The sequence below is a fragment of the Pan troglodytes genome, chromosome 11 (genome assembly GCF_028858775.2).
Source record: "Pan troglodytes isolate AG18354 chromosome 11, NHGRI_mPanTro3-v2.0_pri, whole genome shotgun sequence".
Lineage (NCBI taxonomy): Eukaryota > Metazoa > Chordata > Mammalia > Primates > Hominidae > Pan > Pan troglodytes.
Window position 1 is genome coordinate 67,522,247 of NC_072409.2, and position 15,251 is coordinate 67,537,497.

Genomic DNA, 15,251 nt, shown 5'->3' on the forward strand with positions numbered 1-15,251 from the left:
AGTTCTGGGATTACAGGCATGAGCCATCGCGCCCACTTCCTCATTCTTAAAGCATGTGGTGAAAACCGTGGTACAGCATGTTTTGATTTGGATTGGACATGTACTGGCTCTCCTGACAAAATGGAACTGGAGAATAGTATGACCTTCACTTTTATGGAAATCTTCATATTCCTTACTGCATGGTGTTTTCCACTGTGTGTGTGTGTGTAACAGATTTACCCTTTGTAGGTCTCCTCAAAGCTGATTCCTCCAGAGTTAGGTAAAGTCTTTCTTGTCTGACTCTATTTGTATCTTTTTGTACCCATTCCATGTCCTGCAACATGAAATTATATGGGACTCAGGGCCTCCCTCCCAAATTCTTGCAGCCATTTTTATCATTCAATTTAAGACATAACGGGGGCTTTACCTGTAGGTGGGCAACTTGCTCCACAGCAGATTTAAATTGACCAGAAGGATCATTTTAAAGTTCAAATTCTAGACATCTCACCATGAAAAATGTTGGCCTTTGTGAACATCATCTAAAGGGCAATATGGTGAAATGAGATGAGCTTGAGGTTTGAATTCCATCTCTGAAATTTATGCCTTAATCACTTTGATGATAACAATTAAGTATTTCTAGTCTGACATGAATCCTCAAAACAACTGTTTGCAGTAGCTCCTATTCTCCATTCCCACTCCCATTTCATAGGTAAAGAAACTGAGGCTTAGAGAGTCCATTTTCCTCCCACAATCACACAGCTAGTTAATGACTGTGTCAGGACTGGAACTCAAGGCAATGAAACTCAAGCCCCAGCTCTTAACCTCAATTTTATATAGCTTCATAAGTTCCGTAACTTATTTCTCAGTTTTCTTAACTTAAAAATTGAACAAATAATTGTACCTCATTGGGTGGTTGAAGTAGCAACACAATAAATATTAGCTTCCTTTCACTGGAACTGTGGAATTGCTAAATCAATTTGAATCAAGACCTTTGGTAGAAACAAGTGAACATTATAGGTAATGCCCTGAATTTCATCCTCTGTTTTTCCAAGTAATTATAGGCTTCCCAATGACCCAGGTGCTTCTTGGTTGCAGATTTGAGTCTCCTACAGAGAGCAGGCTTCAGAAATGCCTTCGTTGGTCCTTAGCAATTTAAACACCTTTGCTGTGAGGGATTGAGGACTTTTAAAAGAGCAATTCTCACATTTTGTTGACAATAGCTTTTCCCTTTACAAATAGAAACAATTGTGTAAATTTACATATGTATCAATCTGAGCAGGGTTAGCTGTGTATTAACTTGGGGCAAGGAAAACTTAAGTCTAGAAAGGGAAATTGTCTTTAGTTTAACAAAGGAGAGGAAATTTACTCCTACTCCCCACCAAGAAGAAGAATGGACAAAGAAAGTACAAATGACCTATAGCCACATTGCTAAACCCCTTTCTCCTTTCCACAACAAATGATCAACATCCAGTGACAATATTATGATGTTGATTTTGTTTTAAACTGGTGTATCATCAATTTTCATTTCTTTTTTTCTCTTTTCACATCATGTGAGATAAAGCCAATGATTGTGTACTTTTGATGAATCACAATGGCCTTTTTAATCTTTTGCTCTTCCCCTTATTATTCAACTAAGACAACATAGAGCCATTTCCAAGAGTTTACACAAGCCTTTTTTTTTTTTTTTTTTTTTTGGTTTCCCATGCTGTAAGTTGAAAGACCTGAGTACTAGTGTCTGCAATTCCTTTCTTCCTGATACTGAGAAAACAACAGAACTTCTCCTAAGCTTTAGTTTCCTTATTTACATTAATCAATTCCACATTTATCAAGCACTCCTTATGTAGCAAACACTGTGTTGTTGGGAGTTGTGCAAATAATGCTGCCCTATTTACCCCCACAAAATCACTGCAAGATGAAGTGTCCAAACACTCGGTCCAGCACCAAAAGTTGATAATTATCTTGTTCTAAGAAGGTCAGGTGAATGAAAGCTCTTTGTAGACTAAGTGTGCTACAGATGCTAGTGATGGGGATGGTGGTAATGAGGAAAGTGATGCCGGTGACGATGAGGAGGGGGGATGCTGTGAATAGTATCCATCCAGTGTTAGGAAAGTCTTGATGCTACTGCTCTAGATTCATTGCAGATTTCAAAGTGGCAAACAAAACTTTTACGGGCATGGAAATGGAGTAGGAAATGGTAGACCTTTTTTTTGCCTTGATCTAACAGAAGGTTGCTTCATGGAGCCTATAAGCCTATAGCACGTACATTAACATTATGTTCAAGTTCTCAAGATCAGATTCCTGGGATATCTCTTCCACATGCAACATTAACATTCTTCTTGACATATTTTATAAAGTGCCAGCCAGAGTGAGACAGAAACTCAGATATCTAAGAGCCTACTGAATTATTTGTAATCCTCGAAGCTGCCAAATGAAATTTATAGGTTGTAATATTTTCAGAGCATCTCACTAAAAATAACAATCCCAAGTCCGGGGGTGGTGGCTCACGCCTGTAATCTCAGCACTTTGGGAGGCCGAGGCACGTGGATCACGAGGTCGAGAGATCGAGACCATCCTGGCCAACATGGTGAAATATCGTCTCTACTAAAAATATAAAAATTAGCCAGGCGTGGTGGTGTGCACCTGTAATCCCAGCTACTCTGGAGGCTGAGGCAAGAGAATCCTTTGAACCCGGGAGGCGGAGCTTGCAGTGAGCTGAGATCGCACCACTACACTCCTGCCTGGGGACAGAGCAAGACTCTGTCTCAAAATAAAATAAAATAAAATAAAATAAAATAAAATAAAATAAAATAAAATAAAAAAGAATCCCAGAACTGATTACCTGCCCCTCCACACAGTAGGCATTATTTTTAGTACACTGAGCACTCTTTGGCATAAAAGATAAAAATGAGACACTTGACACTCACTACTAGTTTGTTCCTTGAGTCAAATAAGACTAAAATCTAGGATTTAGAAAATATTATTATTCTCAAAAAAAAGAAAGAAAATATTATTATTCTCTCTTTTTTACACATGATGTTGATACAGTTTCTAAAACAATCCCAAAGTCACTAAACTATCATTCTAAAATAAACATACTTGAGATTTCTGAATTTCTAAATTTAATATATATCTCATATTAATACTAAAGTCAAGACTTAAGACTCTATAGCCCAATATCTATTTCACTTTTTAAATGATTGGTCATTGTGGATACAGTCTGGTGAGAATCTAAAATAGGCACAGTGGACCCCAGGTCTCCAAGATGGCATCAGTCATACCAGCGAGGGACAAGAAACATCTGGAGGTCAAACTAGGGGAGCTGCCAAGCTGGATCTTGATGCAGGATCGAGTCATTGCCGCAGGGATTCAAAGAGGTTACTACTGGTACTACAACAAATACATCAACGTGAAGAAGGGGAGCATCTCGGGGCTGACCATGGTGCTGGCAGGCTACATGCTCTTCCGCTACTGTCTTTCCTACAAGGAGCTCAAGCACAAGCGGCTATGCAGGTACCACTGAAGAAGGGGACACGCTCTGCACTCCCCACCATGACCTTCTTGGCCCAAGCCCCTCCAGGAGGAACACAATCTTGATCGTTGCTGAATCCTTTCATATTCTAATGGGAATTAACCTCCAAATAAAAGATGACTGGTTATATATATATGTGTGTGTGTGTGTGTGTGTGTGTATATATGTGTATATGTCTATATACACACACGCACACACATATATATATATATGAGTTAAGGCCAGGCACGGTGGCTCACGCCTGTAATCCCAGCACTTTGGGAGGCCAAGATGGGCGGATCACTTGAGGACAGGAGTTTGAGACCAGCTTGGCCAACATGACGAAATCCCATCTCTACTAAAAAATACAAAAATTAGCCAGGTGTGGTGGCGTGCACCTGTAGTCCCCACTACTCCAGAGGCTGAGAGGCAGGATAATCGTTTGAACCCAGGAGGCGGAGGCTGCAGTGAGCCAAGGTGGTGACACTGCATTCCAGCCTGGGCGACAGAGCAAAATTCTGTCTCAAAATAAAAAAATAAAATAAAATAAAAGTTAAAAATTATTTGGATAGATGCAAATTCAAATGCTTTGTGTTAGATGTGTGCATTTTCTGTTGCTGCTGTAATAAACTACCATAAACCTAGTGGCTTAAAATAATGCAATTTGTTCTTACAGTTTTGGAGGTCAGAAGTCCAAAAATCAGTTGTCCAGGCTAAAGTCAAAGTGTTGGCAGGACTGGCTTCTTCTGGAGGCTCTGAAGGGATAATTCACTTCCTTGCCTTTTCTAGTTTCTAGTGGTCCTCTGTATTCCTTGGTTTGTGACCTCCTCCTTCATCTTCAAGGTATGCTTCCATCATCACATCACCTTCTCATCTTCTTTTTTTTCAGACGGAGTCTCACTCTGTTGCCCAGGCTGGAGTGCAGTGGTGCGATCTCAGCTCACTGCAACCTCTGCCTCCCGGGTTCAAGCAATTCTCCTGCCTCAGCCTCCCAAGTAGCTGGGACTACAGGCGTACACTAACGCACCCAGCTAATTTTTGTATTTTTTTTAGTAGAAACAGGGTTTCGCCATATTGGCCAGGCTTGTCTCAAACTCCTGACCTTGTGATTTGCCTGCCTTGGCCTCCCAAAGTGCTAGGATTACAGGCGTGAGCCACTGCGCCTGGCCCACCTTCTCATGTTCTGTAGTCAAATCTTTGATGGGGTTAAGGGCACACCACCCCAAAATATAGCACCTTGGCATTTGAGAAAATAGCAGAACCAGGAAGGTCACTTCACCTTTCACCACCCTTCCTCCATGATGCAAATCATAAAACCTAGGAAGAATTTTCTGATCTTCCCCTGAAGCATGTCATAAGATTCTTACTAAAGAGGTGCCCTCCCTATATCTGGGGGAAAGGAGCTAAGACAGAGATGCCAAGAAGAAACTGAACAAACAGGCCTCACTAATTTCCCCTCAGTTGATTACCATTAGATCAGATCAGACCCCTTTTATCCAATCATACTTCTGCATGACTGTCCACTCTATTAAACCTAAGCACAGAAATACATGGGTTTCTCTCTTCCTTTTGGGCCTTCATCATTTCCTTTTTGCTTTTTTTTTTTTTTTTTAGATAGAGTTTCGCTCTTGTTGCCCAGGCTGGACTGCAATGGCACGATCTCGGCTCACCACAACCTCTGCCTCCTGGGTCCAAGTGACTCTCCTGCCTCTGAGTAGCTGAGATTACAGGCATGTGCCACCATGCCTGGCTAATTTTGAATTTTTAGTAGTGATGGAATTTCTCCATGTTGGCCAGGCTGGTCTTGAACTCCTGGCCTCAGGTGATCCGCCTGCCTTGGCCTCCTAAAGAGCTGGGATTTTTTTTTTTTTTTTTTTGAGATGGAGTCTGGCTCTGTCGCCCAGGCTGGAGTGCAGTGGTGCAATCTTGGCTCACTGCAAGCTCCGCCTCCCGGGTTCACACCATTCTCCTGCCTCAGCCTCCGGAGTAGCTGGGGCTACAGGCGCCCACCACTAAGCCCGGCTAATTTTTTGTATTTTTAGTAGAGATGGGGTTTCACCATGTTAGTCAGGATGGTCTCGATCTCCTGACCTCGTGATCCACCCACCTCAGCCTCCTAAAGTGCTGGGATTACAGGCGTGAGCCACCATGCCTGGCCAGGGTCTTCATTTCCTTATGAGGGCTCCCATCTCACACAAACCTTATTAAGTAAATGTATATGCTTTTCTCCTGTCAATCTATCTTTTGATGGGGCCTCAGCCATGATCCTAGTGATGGGTAAGGAAGAGACTTCCTTTCCCCCACATTTGCCTCTGCCTTCCTCTTGTAAAGACACTTACGATAACGCTTAGGGCCTGCAGGATAACCTCCCCATTATAAGATAGTTACTTTAATCACATTTACAAAGCCCTTTTAGTTATACAAATTAATGTTTTCAAGTTCTGAGAATTAGGAAGTGGGTATCTTGGGTGGGAGGGGACATTATTATGTCTACCACACCAGGTGAGTCACTCATTAATATGGGGCTTTTGTAGACCTTACCTAGATTTTCTACTCCATGAAAAAGGTAAAATAACATTTGATTTCACATCTAATCAAGATGTTCATCACAGTAAATTCTATGGAGAACTCCAACTAGAGCACCTGACATTCAAGATTATGGGGCAGGACTAAAGGGGTCCCACAATAAATCTCACAGATTAATTGAAGGCAAGGTGATTTTGCATTCAAAGAAATCTGTTGCTTGCCTTCTATCTCGATCTCTTTAATTAAAGACACAGGCAAAGCTAACAGGAGTCAGCCTGTGTTGAAAAACTGAAGTAGGCTGGGTGCAGTGGCTCACGCCCGTAATCCCAGCACTTTGGGAGGCTGAGGCGGATGGATCACCTGTGGTCAGGAGTTTCAGATCAGCCTGGCCAACATGGTGCAACCCTATATCTACTAAAAATACAAAAAAAGTTAGCTGGGCATGGGGCCGGGGGGTGCCTGTAATCCCAGCTACTTGGGAGGTTGAGGCAGGAGAATTGCTTGAACCCAGGAGGCGGAGGTTGCAGTGAGCCGAGATCACACCACTGCACTCCAGCCTGGGCAACAGCAAGACTCCATCTCAAAAAAAAATATTTTTTTTTTTTTGTAAAATTTCCCTAGTAACTGATAATGTTTAGCATGTTTTCATGTGCTTACTGGCCATATTTATGTCTTTTTAATTAAGGTGTTTGGTCAAATCTTTTGCAGTTAAAAATAATGAGTTTTTACTGAAAAAATAAATTTTAGAGATAGGGTCTGTCACCCAGGCTGGAGTGCAGCGGTGCGATCATAGCTCACTGCAGCCTCAAACTCTTGAGCCCAAGCAATCTTCCCTACTCAGTCTCCTGAGTAACTGGGGCTACAGGTCCATCACACCACTCCTAGCTAAGTTTTTAATTTTTTCAGAGATGGAACTGGGGATAGTAAGTGGGGGGATAGGGAGATGTTGTGGAGGTCTTGCTATGTTGCTCAGGCTGGTCTTGAACTCTTGGCCTCAAGCGATCCATCCACCTCTGCCTCTGGAGTAGCTGGGATTACAGGCTTGAGCCATTGCACCCGGCTAGAGATACTTAATCTGGTTAAGAAAATGCAAATTGTACCACCAGAGAAAACTTCATTTTTCCCTTTGAAGTGAGAGTTACAAGATAAGGATCAATTTTATACATATATATATATATATATAATTTTATTCTATTTTATTTTATTTTATTTTGAGACAGAGTTTCGCTCTTGTTGCCCAGGCTGCAGTGCAATGCGCGATTTCAGCTCACCACAGCCTCGGCCTCCTGGGTTCATGCGATTCTCCTGCCTCGGCCTCCTGAGTAGCTGGGATTACAGGCACCTGCCACTATGCCCGGCTAATTTTGTATTTTTAGTAGAGACAGGGTTTCTCCATGTTCGTCAGGCTGGTCTGGAACTCCTAACCTCAGGTGATCAGCCCGCCTCAGCCTCCCAAAGTGCTGGGATTACAGGCGTGAGCCACCGTGCCCGGTGGATCCTTCCAGTATTTAGGATCTCATTCCTTAAGAAACAAGGTGGGGTTGGGAAAGAGAGGATGTAGGAATGGGGAGGAATCTGACTTCAACAACTGATATGGGTTTGAGAACCTTGGATCCACCCCCTAAGTACTGACATGCAAAGAAACAGCATGAAAAGGAAAAAACATTTAAGGGTTGCTGGACCTCAGTGAAAAGGCAGAGGTTTATATGGTTTGTAATACATGAGGAGCTTCACAATTCCTCTTTCAAAGAAGAGGAAAACAGCAGCATTGTGTGTGTGTGTGTGTGTGTGTGTGTTTATTTGGAAGAGTTGATTCTCAGTCATTGATACTAAATGTAAATTCCAGAAGTTCAAATGACAATATCTGGTGACTCCTTTACAAACCATAGGACAGGAGTAGGCACCTGTCAGAAATAAGGCAAGTTTTAACTTTTTAAAAATTGTGCAGGATGTCACTGTATTTTCAAAGGATTTATGACATGCTCGAGTAATATAGATCTGCTCATATAAAAGTTAACATAAAGCTCCATTTTCCATTGTTTTCATATGGAGAAAGTGTTTTGAATTCCAAAAAGTGTTTTTCCCCCAAACAATTTGAAATATCTCTGCCAACAATGGGATGGTATACTTCATTTGCCTCCACAGTTGTGTTCCTGAAATACAAATTACGTTTTTTATAACTCAAATTGAATATTAACATTCCCAGACTCTCCATTATGTAAAGAAATTGGTACATGTATGCTAAAAGCAGAGCATACATAGATTATACATTGTTTCAATAATAGAGAATAATAGAGAAACTGAGGCACAAGAGAATAAGTGACCCCAAAACACTAACAGACAATGATAGCTCTGGGAACAGACACAGGATTTTTGACTCCCAGCCAGAACCATGAAAAATATACCAACTTCTCTTCCTAAAGCAGAGCACATTTTTATGATTGACTATAGATTTAAAACCTTTAAAAAATGGTCTTTTTATCCTCTAAGGCATTGTTTCAAACATGAAGTACCTGGAAAATTATTTCAACTGTGCACTTTGTTGTGTCCTATGTTGACCCAGGCTTGATTATCAACAGGTTTTGTTTTGTTTTAATATTTGATTAAGTCTCCATCCTAGATGGAGTATTTAGATTTGCTACTTTTTAACTCATGGATTAGCTCTGCACTTGGGGAATCTTTGGACAGCATCAAACCCACCTACAGAATTCTGTGATTTAATTTCACTTATGAATTTAAAGGGCTTACAGCTGCCTTCACAGTTAAATGAGGATATACTGAGATGTTGCCCTCCCTGGCAGAGACAATTCCCCAAACAGCAGGACTTCTGCACTCCCAGGCATAGATAGTTTGACCAAGGAGAGTGAAACTAGCACACACAAACACAAACATATCATCTGAGACTTTCAGAAAATGGGGATCCTGAGGGAAATCTTAGAGCATAAATTACTTTGCAGGCTTGTTTTTCTGTTTTTTGTTTTGTTTTGTTTGCTAGATCTTGGTTGAAAGAGATTTGTGTTCTTTCCAGATGCACAGCTGTGGAGTCTCTGGGGGAATTTCTTGCTCTTTTTCATTTTTGCATATCAACCAAAAACTGAGATCTAAGCACCAAATGTAATATCACAAACCCCACAGATGATGTGGGTGGGTTTTCCAAAGGAGGCTAGACAGGGAGCTGATTAAAATCCAAGCTGGGGATTCTGAGGGCTATGCTGCACCACGGGTAGCAGGATGAGAGGCAAGACAGCTGAACAGGTGGGATGAAGGCCTTTGTTTTGTGGTTGTTTTTGTTGTCATTGCTGTTTGTTCAGTTCTCACTGTGGCTCTAACCATTAGTATAAACTTGGCCAAATTAATGGGTCTTTTGTTATCTCAGTTACGCTGGTGAAATAAATATTTGTTACATGAAAAAAATTAATAAACAAACCATAGATTAATTTTTGCTTTACTTGTAATTAGGTATGTGACCTTAGCCAAGTGATTTGATCTCTACTCCTTTATTTCTCTATCTCGTAAGTTAGTCTCAAATTTATCCTGGTTCCTTTTTTTTTTTTTTTTTTTTTTTTTTGAGACAAGGTCTTACCCTGTCACCAGGCTGAAGTGCAGTGGCACGATTATACCTCACTGAAGCCTCAACCTCCTGGGCTCAAGTGATTCTCCCACCTCAGGCTCCTGGATAGCTGGGACTGCAGGTGCATGCCACCACATATGGCTAGTTTTTCATATTTCTTGTGAAGACAGTGTTTCGCCATGTTGCGCAGGCTGGTCTTGAACTCCTGGTGTCAAGTGATCCTCCTGCCTCCACCTCGCAAAGTGCTGGGATTCCAGGTGTGAGCCACCGTGCCCAGCCTCCATACTTTTCCTTTCCCTGAAGGAAGAGGAGGAGTGAACTAAATATTCTCACCTTGCTTTTCTCCTTCCCTCTTGTCTCCTGGTAAGGCTCCTACTGGCCAAACCCAACAGAACACCATAAGGCAAGAGAATCGGTTTGTGAAATCCACACAGGTTTGCCTCCTGGGGAAGGAAGCAGGGTGGAAAAGGATGGAGAATGTACAGTGAGGAGCAAAGAACCCGGCCGACCTACTCTAGTGTTCACCAGAAAGAGCTGCAGTAGGGGCAGGGAGAGTGAGACTTACCCAGACATAAATGTTGATGTCACCGGGCATGGTGGCTCACGCCTGTAATCTCAGCACTTTGGGAGGCCGAGGCAGGTGGGTCACTTGAGGTCAGGAGCTTGAGACGAGCCTGACCAACATGGTAAAACCCCGTCTCTGCCAAATACAAAAAATTAGCCAGGAGTGGTGGCACATGCCTGTAATCCCAGCTACTTAGGAGGCTGAGGCAGGATAATCACTTGAAACCAGGAGGCGGAGGTTGCAGTGAGCCGAGATTGCGCCATTGCACTCCAGCCTGCGCAACAAGAGCGAAACTCTGTCTCAAACAAAACAAAACAAAACAAAACAAACATAAATAAAATAAATTTTGAAGTCCAACAGTTAGCCCCAAAATACCTGTCCAAACACCAAGAGCCCTTAATACTTACCATATGTTTTAGTATCCTTTTTATCAACTCTTATCTATAAAATATCTATTTTTAAAGTAACTTTAAGAAAATGTCTTCCTTCATGCTCTAGTCTAGGATCTAGAAATTAACATGTTACCGTTTTTGTCTAAAAACATTGTTTAAAACTTTCAGTGAAATGGCCAGTGGAAGTTTCATCTCAAACCCATCATTTCAAACTAGGCTAAACTATGCTGCTACATTTACCAAGGCAGGATGTAGTCAATTACTAGCTTTCTCATTAAAGTACTGAGAACTTACAAAAAGAAAAAAAACAATACTCTACAATCTTGTAGCACCCATTAACAAAGCACTTAGCAGCCTCATATCATTTTTTTTCTTTTCTTTTCTTTGAGGTGGAGTTTCGCTCTTGTTGCCCAGGCTGGAGTGCAACAGTGTGATCTCATCTCACCGCAACCTCCACCTCCCAGGTTCAAGCAATTCTCCTGCCTCAGCCTCCAGAGTAGGTGGGATTACACGCATGTGCCACCACACCTGGCTAATTCTGTATTTGTAGTAGAGACAGTTTCTCCATGTTGGTCAGGCTGGTCTCAAACTCCCGACCTCAGGTGATCCACCTGCCTTGGCCTCCCAAAGGGCTGGGATTACAGGCATCAGCCACCGCACCTGGCCTCATATCCTTTCTATTCAAAGCACTTTACCATTCTTTTATTAGAGATTCCGTTCATTATCTATTCAAAGTAGAGCAAAGTTTGTTTTGTTTCCTTTTCTCCCTTAAGTTACTAAGGAAGAAAGTTAATTTTGTCCTTAAGTTACTAAGTTTTAAGGGAAAACCCATTAGGTAACTGCCTAAGGTCATGCAACAGAACAAAGGTGAGAGATAGAAGAAATCTGGGAATATAATTAATGTTAAACAACAATAATACCTCAAATGGCAGCTTCTGAAACCAAGCTCAGGACTATGGCTGATGGAATATAGTTTCTACTGATTCAGAAAACAAATCGAATATGGGTTTTGAATGGCCAGAGAGCTCTCTAGTTACAGAGCTTGTATTAGTGAAAATAGGCTAAGCTATGCTGCTCTAACAAGCAGATTCTGATCTCAGAGTGGGTAACACACACAGAGCCATTTTTTTCTCCCCAACAAAATCTGCTGGAGAGTGGCCTCTTTCCAGGGCAGCTCCCATCCAAGTGGTGAGTCAGGTTTCTAAGCATTTCGTTTTTTAATTATGTCATCTGGAACATGTGACTTCCAAGTTGCCACAGCAGAGGAAGGGAGAGCTGGAAGGCTGCACTTAAATGCTTGAGCCCAGAAGTGACACACATCACTTCCACTTAACAGCCATTGGTCAGAACTAGTTACATGGCCCTACTTACAGGTGGGAGCTGGAAAGTGTGTCAGACCACATGATTTGTTGGTGTGAGATAAATGTCTCTGCTACAGTCCTATCTATACTTATGAAGGCAGAATAGGGGTTGCAGGAGTGGATGAAGGAGACTCCTTAGGTACATAAGAAAAGGTTACTTTTTAGGCAGGGCGCAATGGTTCACGTCTATAATCCCAGCACTTTGGGAGGCCGAGGCAGGCTGATCACGAGTTCAGGAGATCGAGACCATCCTGGCTAACATGGTGAAACCCCAGCTCTTCTAAAAATACAAAAAATTAGCCGGGCGTAGTGGCGGGCACCTGTAGTCCCAGCTACTCGGGAGGCTTGAACCTGGGAGGCGGAAGTTGCAGTGAGCTGAGATCGCGCCACTGCACTCCAGTCTGGGTGACGGATTGAGACTCCATCTCAAAAAAAAAGAAAAGAAAAGATTGTTTTTTAGTAAAAGAGTCTTATTCTCTCTACCTTCCCAGGGATCTGAACTTTCTTACAAAAGAAGGTTAAAATGGATGTGCTCATTAGTGTAACATTGTTATTGAATATCGTTCAGGGATGTAGCTAAAGGAAATATGAGGTAATGGCAAGAGCACAGGATTCAGAATCAGATACTATAGCCTCAACTCTACCATGTCACCATGAAGATATTGCTGATCTTCTTTGAGCATGTTTTCTTTTTCCTTTTTTTAGGGACAGGATCACACTCTGTCACCCAGGCTGGAGTACAGGTGGCACAATCATAGCTCATTGCATCCTCGAATGCCTGGGCTCAAGCAAACATCAGTTTTCTTACCTGTGAAATGAGGATAAAAATGTCTCCACTTAAGGGTTGTTGCAAGGAAGATGTTGCCTTAGTCATAAGAGCTAGGGAAGGTGTTCCTAACGAAAAACAATTCGTCAGAGACATGAAGGTAGAGGAGGAATTCACACATGAAGGGGGCTGGGGAAAATGATTTAAGAAAAGAAAAAGGCCTGGCGCGGTTGCTCACGCCTGTAATCCCAGCACTTTGGGAGGCTGAGGTGGGTAGATCACCTGAGGTCAGGAGTTCTAGACCAGCGTGGCCAACATGGTGAAACCTTGTCTCTACTAAAAATACAAAAAATTAGCCGGGTGTGGTGGCAAGTGCCTGTATTCCCAGCTACTTGGGAGGCTGAGACAGGATAATTGCTTGAACCCAGGAGGCGGAGGTTGCAGTGAGCCAAGATTGCACCACTGCACTACAGCCTGGGCCACAGAGCGAGACTCTGTCAAAAAAAAAAAAAGAAAAAGAAAAAAGAAAAAAAAAAAGAAACAGGCTCTGTGCTGAGAAGGACAACTTCAAGTAGAAAGACTGAAGGAAAGTTACAGCAGTGGTGTATAAGAGGGAGATTAAACATCAACCTTGCAAGCTGTGTTCAAAATTTTGGTCTTCATCCTAACAATGAAAGGAAGATCTTAATGGAGATCTATTAGGTTCTAAATAAAGGGAATGATAAGATCCGACTTGTGTTTTAAAAAGATTTCCCAGGTTGCAGTGAAGAGAATCCATTAGTAGGGAAGAGTAATGTCAAAGATACCAATCAAGAGGCCATTGGAGTAAATCAACTGATGAGTTTGGATGAAGTAGGTGTAGAGAAAGATAAGATGAAGAAAGGTATTTAAAAGGTAAAATTAATAGGACTTGATGGGAAATGGGATATAGGGTGTTAGGAAAAGGGAGGTGTCAAGAATTGCTGCTAGGTTTTTGGCTTGCCTAAGTGGATGAACAGTACATTATTCCCCGAAATTAACCCTGTAAGAAGATCAGGCTTGGGATATGGGAGGAAGATCAAGAATTTACTTTTGGACACATGCACATGTATGTTTATTGCAACACTGTTCACAATAGCAAAGACTTGGAGCCAACCCAAATGCCCATCAATGATAGACTGGATAAAGAAAATGTGGCACATATACACCATGGAATACTATGCAGCCATAAAAAGCGATGAGTTCATGTCCTTTGCAGGGACATGGATGAAGCTGGAAACCATCATTCTGAGCAAACTATCACAAGGACAGAAAACCAAACACTGCATGTTCTCACTCATAAGTAGGAGTTGAACAATGAGAACACATGGACCCAGGGAGGGGAACATCACACACTGGCTTGTCAGGGGGTGGGGGGAAGGGGAGGGATAGCATTAGGAGAAATACCTAATGTAGATGACAGGTTGATGGGAACAGCAAACCACCGTGGCATGTGTATACCTATGTAACAAACCTGCACATTCTGCACATGTATCCCAGAACTTAAAGTACAATAAAAATTTTTTTAATGATATATTTTTGCATTCCTTTACTTGCCATTTTTTTGTATATTTTTAGATGTATCCCCTATAAGCAGAATGTGATTGGATTTTGTTGTCTTTTTTAAACCAAGTCTGACAATTTAAAAAAAAGTTCGCTTTCGGCTATGGTGAAATTTCGTTCCTTTGAGTAATTCAAGTGGAGATGACAGGAGTAAATATCTCTAATGTGTAAAATGCCTGATTTTCCTGGTGCACAGTACACAAAAATCAGTGACCATTATTATTGCCATTATTTTTATTTCTATTATGACTTTCAGGGACTTTCACAACTGGTGTCCAGTTTACCCGCTTAGACTAAAATAGTATTATTTGCTTTCAGTCATAATTTGCCATTCTATTTTCATCTATTCTATTTCAATTTACCAATTATTTATGGTCCAGTTTAGATGTCACTTTCTCCATGCATAAAGCCTTTGCTTATTCTCAAAAAATCTTCAGCCTCTGAAATCCTGTAAAATTTTGTGATTATCAAATACTAGTTCTTGGCGTTATTCCAAATTGAGCTATCCTGACTGGAACCTCTTGTCCTTCTAGTTATTACACTCTCTTATCCCCTCCTAGACAAATTTTGGGTCTCCAGTTTCTACATTCCCTCTGTTTTCCCTATCAGCATCCCTCCCATCTTCCCTTTCTTCCTTACCCATTATTTCAACAACATTCTTGTCAATACTTTCAACCTCTTTGTTTTTCAGTCCTTCTATTACAATTGTCTAGCAAGGTCGGGCACATTGGCTTACGCCTGTAATCCCAGCACTTTGGGAGGTTGAGGTGGGCAGATCAATTGAGCTCAGGAGTTCAAGACCAGATTGGACAACATGGAAAAACCCCCGTCTCTACTAAAAATACAAAAATTAGCTGGCCATGGTAGTGCATGCCTGTAATTCCAGCTACTCGGGAGCCTGAGGCAGGAGAATGGCTTGGACCAGGGAGGCAGAGGCTGTAGTGAGCCAAGATTGCACCACTGCACTCCAGCCTGGGTGACAGAGTGAGACCCCATTCTCCA

At 41.9% G+C, this 15,251-nt stretch overlaps 1 protein-coding gene across 1 annotated transcript; it reads left to right on the plus strand.

Annotated features, from left to right (window-relative positions):
- Positions 1-3,241: 3,241 nt before the first annotated feature.
- On the plus strand, positions 3,242-3,499 carry LOC740429 (ATP synthase subunit f, mitochondrial-like). The gene has a single exon (XM_054659341.1). It carries the CDS (start codon positions 3,242-3,244, stop codon positions 3,497-3,499), a length of 258 nt encoding a protein of 85 aa, XP_054515316.1.
- Positions 3,500-15,251: the final 11,752 nt, after the last annotated feature.

Bases quoted from the DNA above. Each gene is read 5' to 3' on its own strand.
- LOC740429 (XM_054659341.1), top strand. From the start codon at position 3,242: ATGGCATCAGTCATACCAGCGAGGGACAAGAAACATCTGGAGGTCAAA.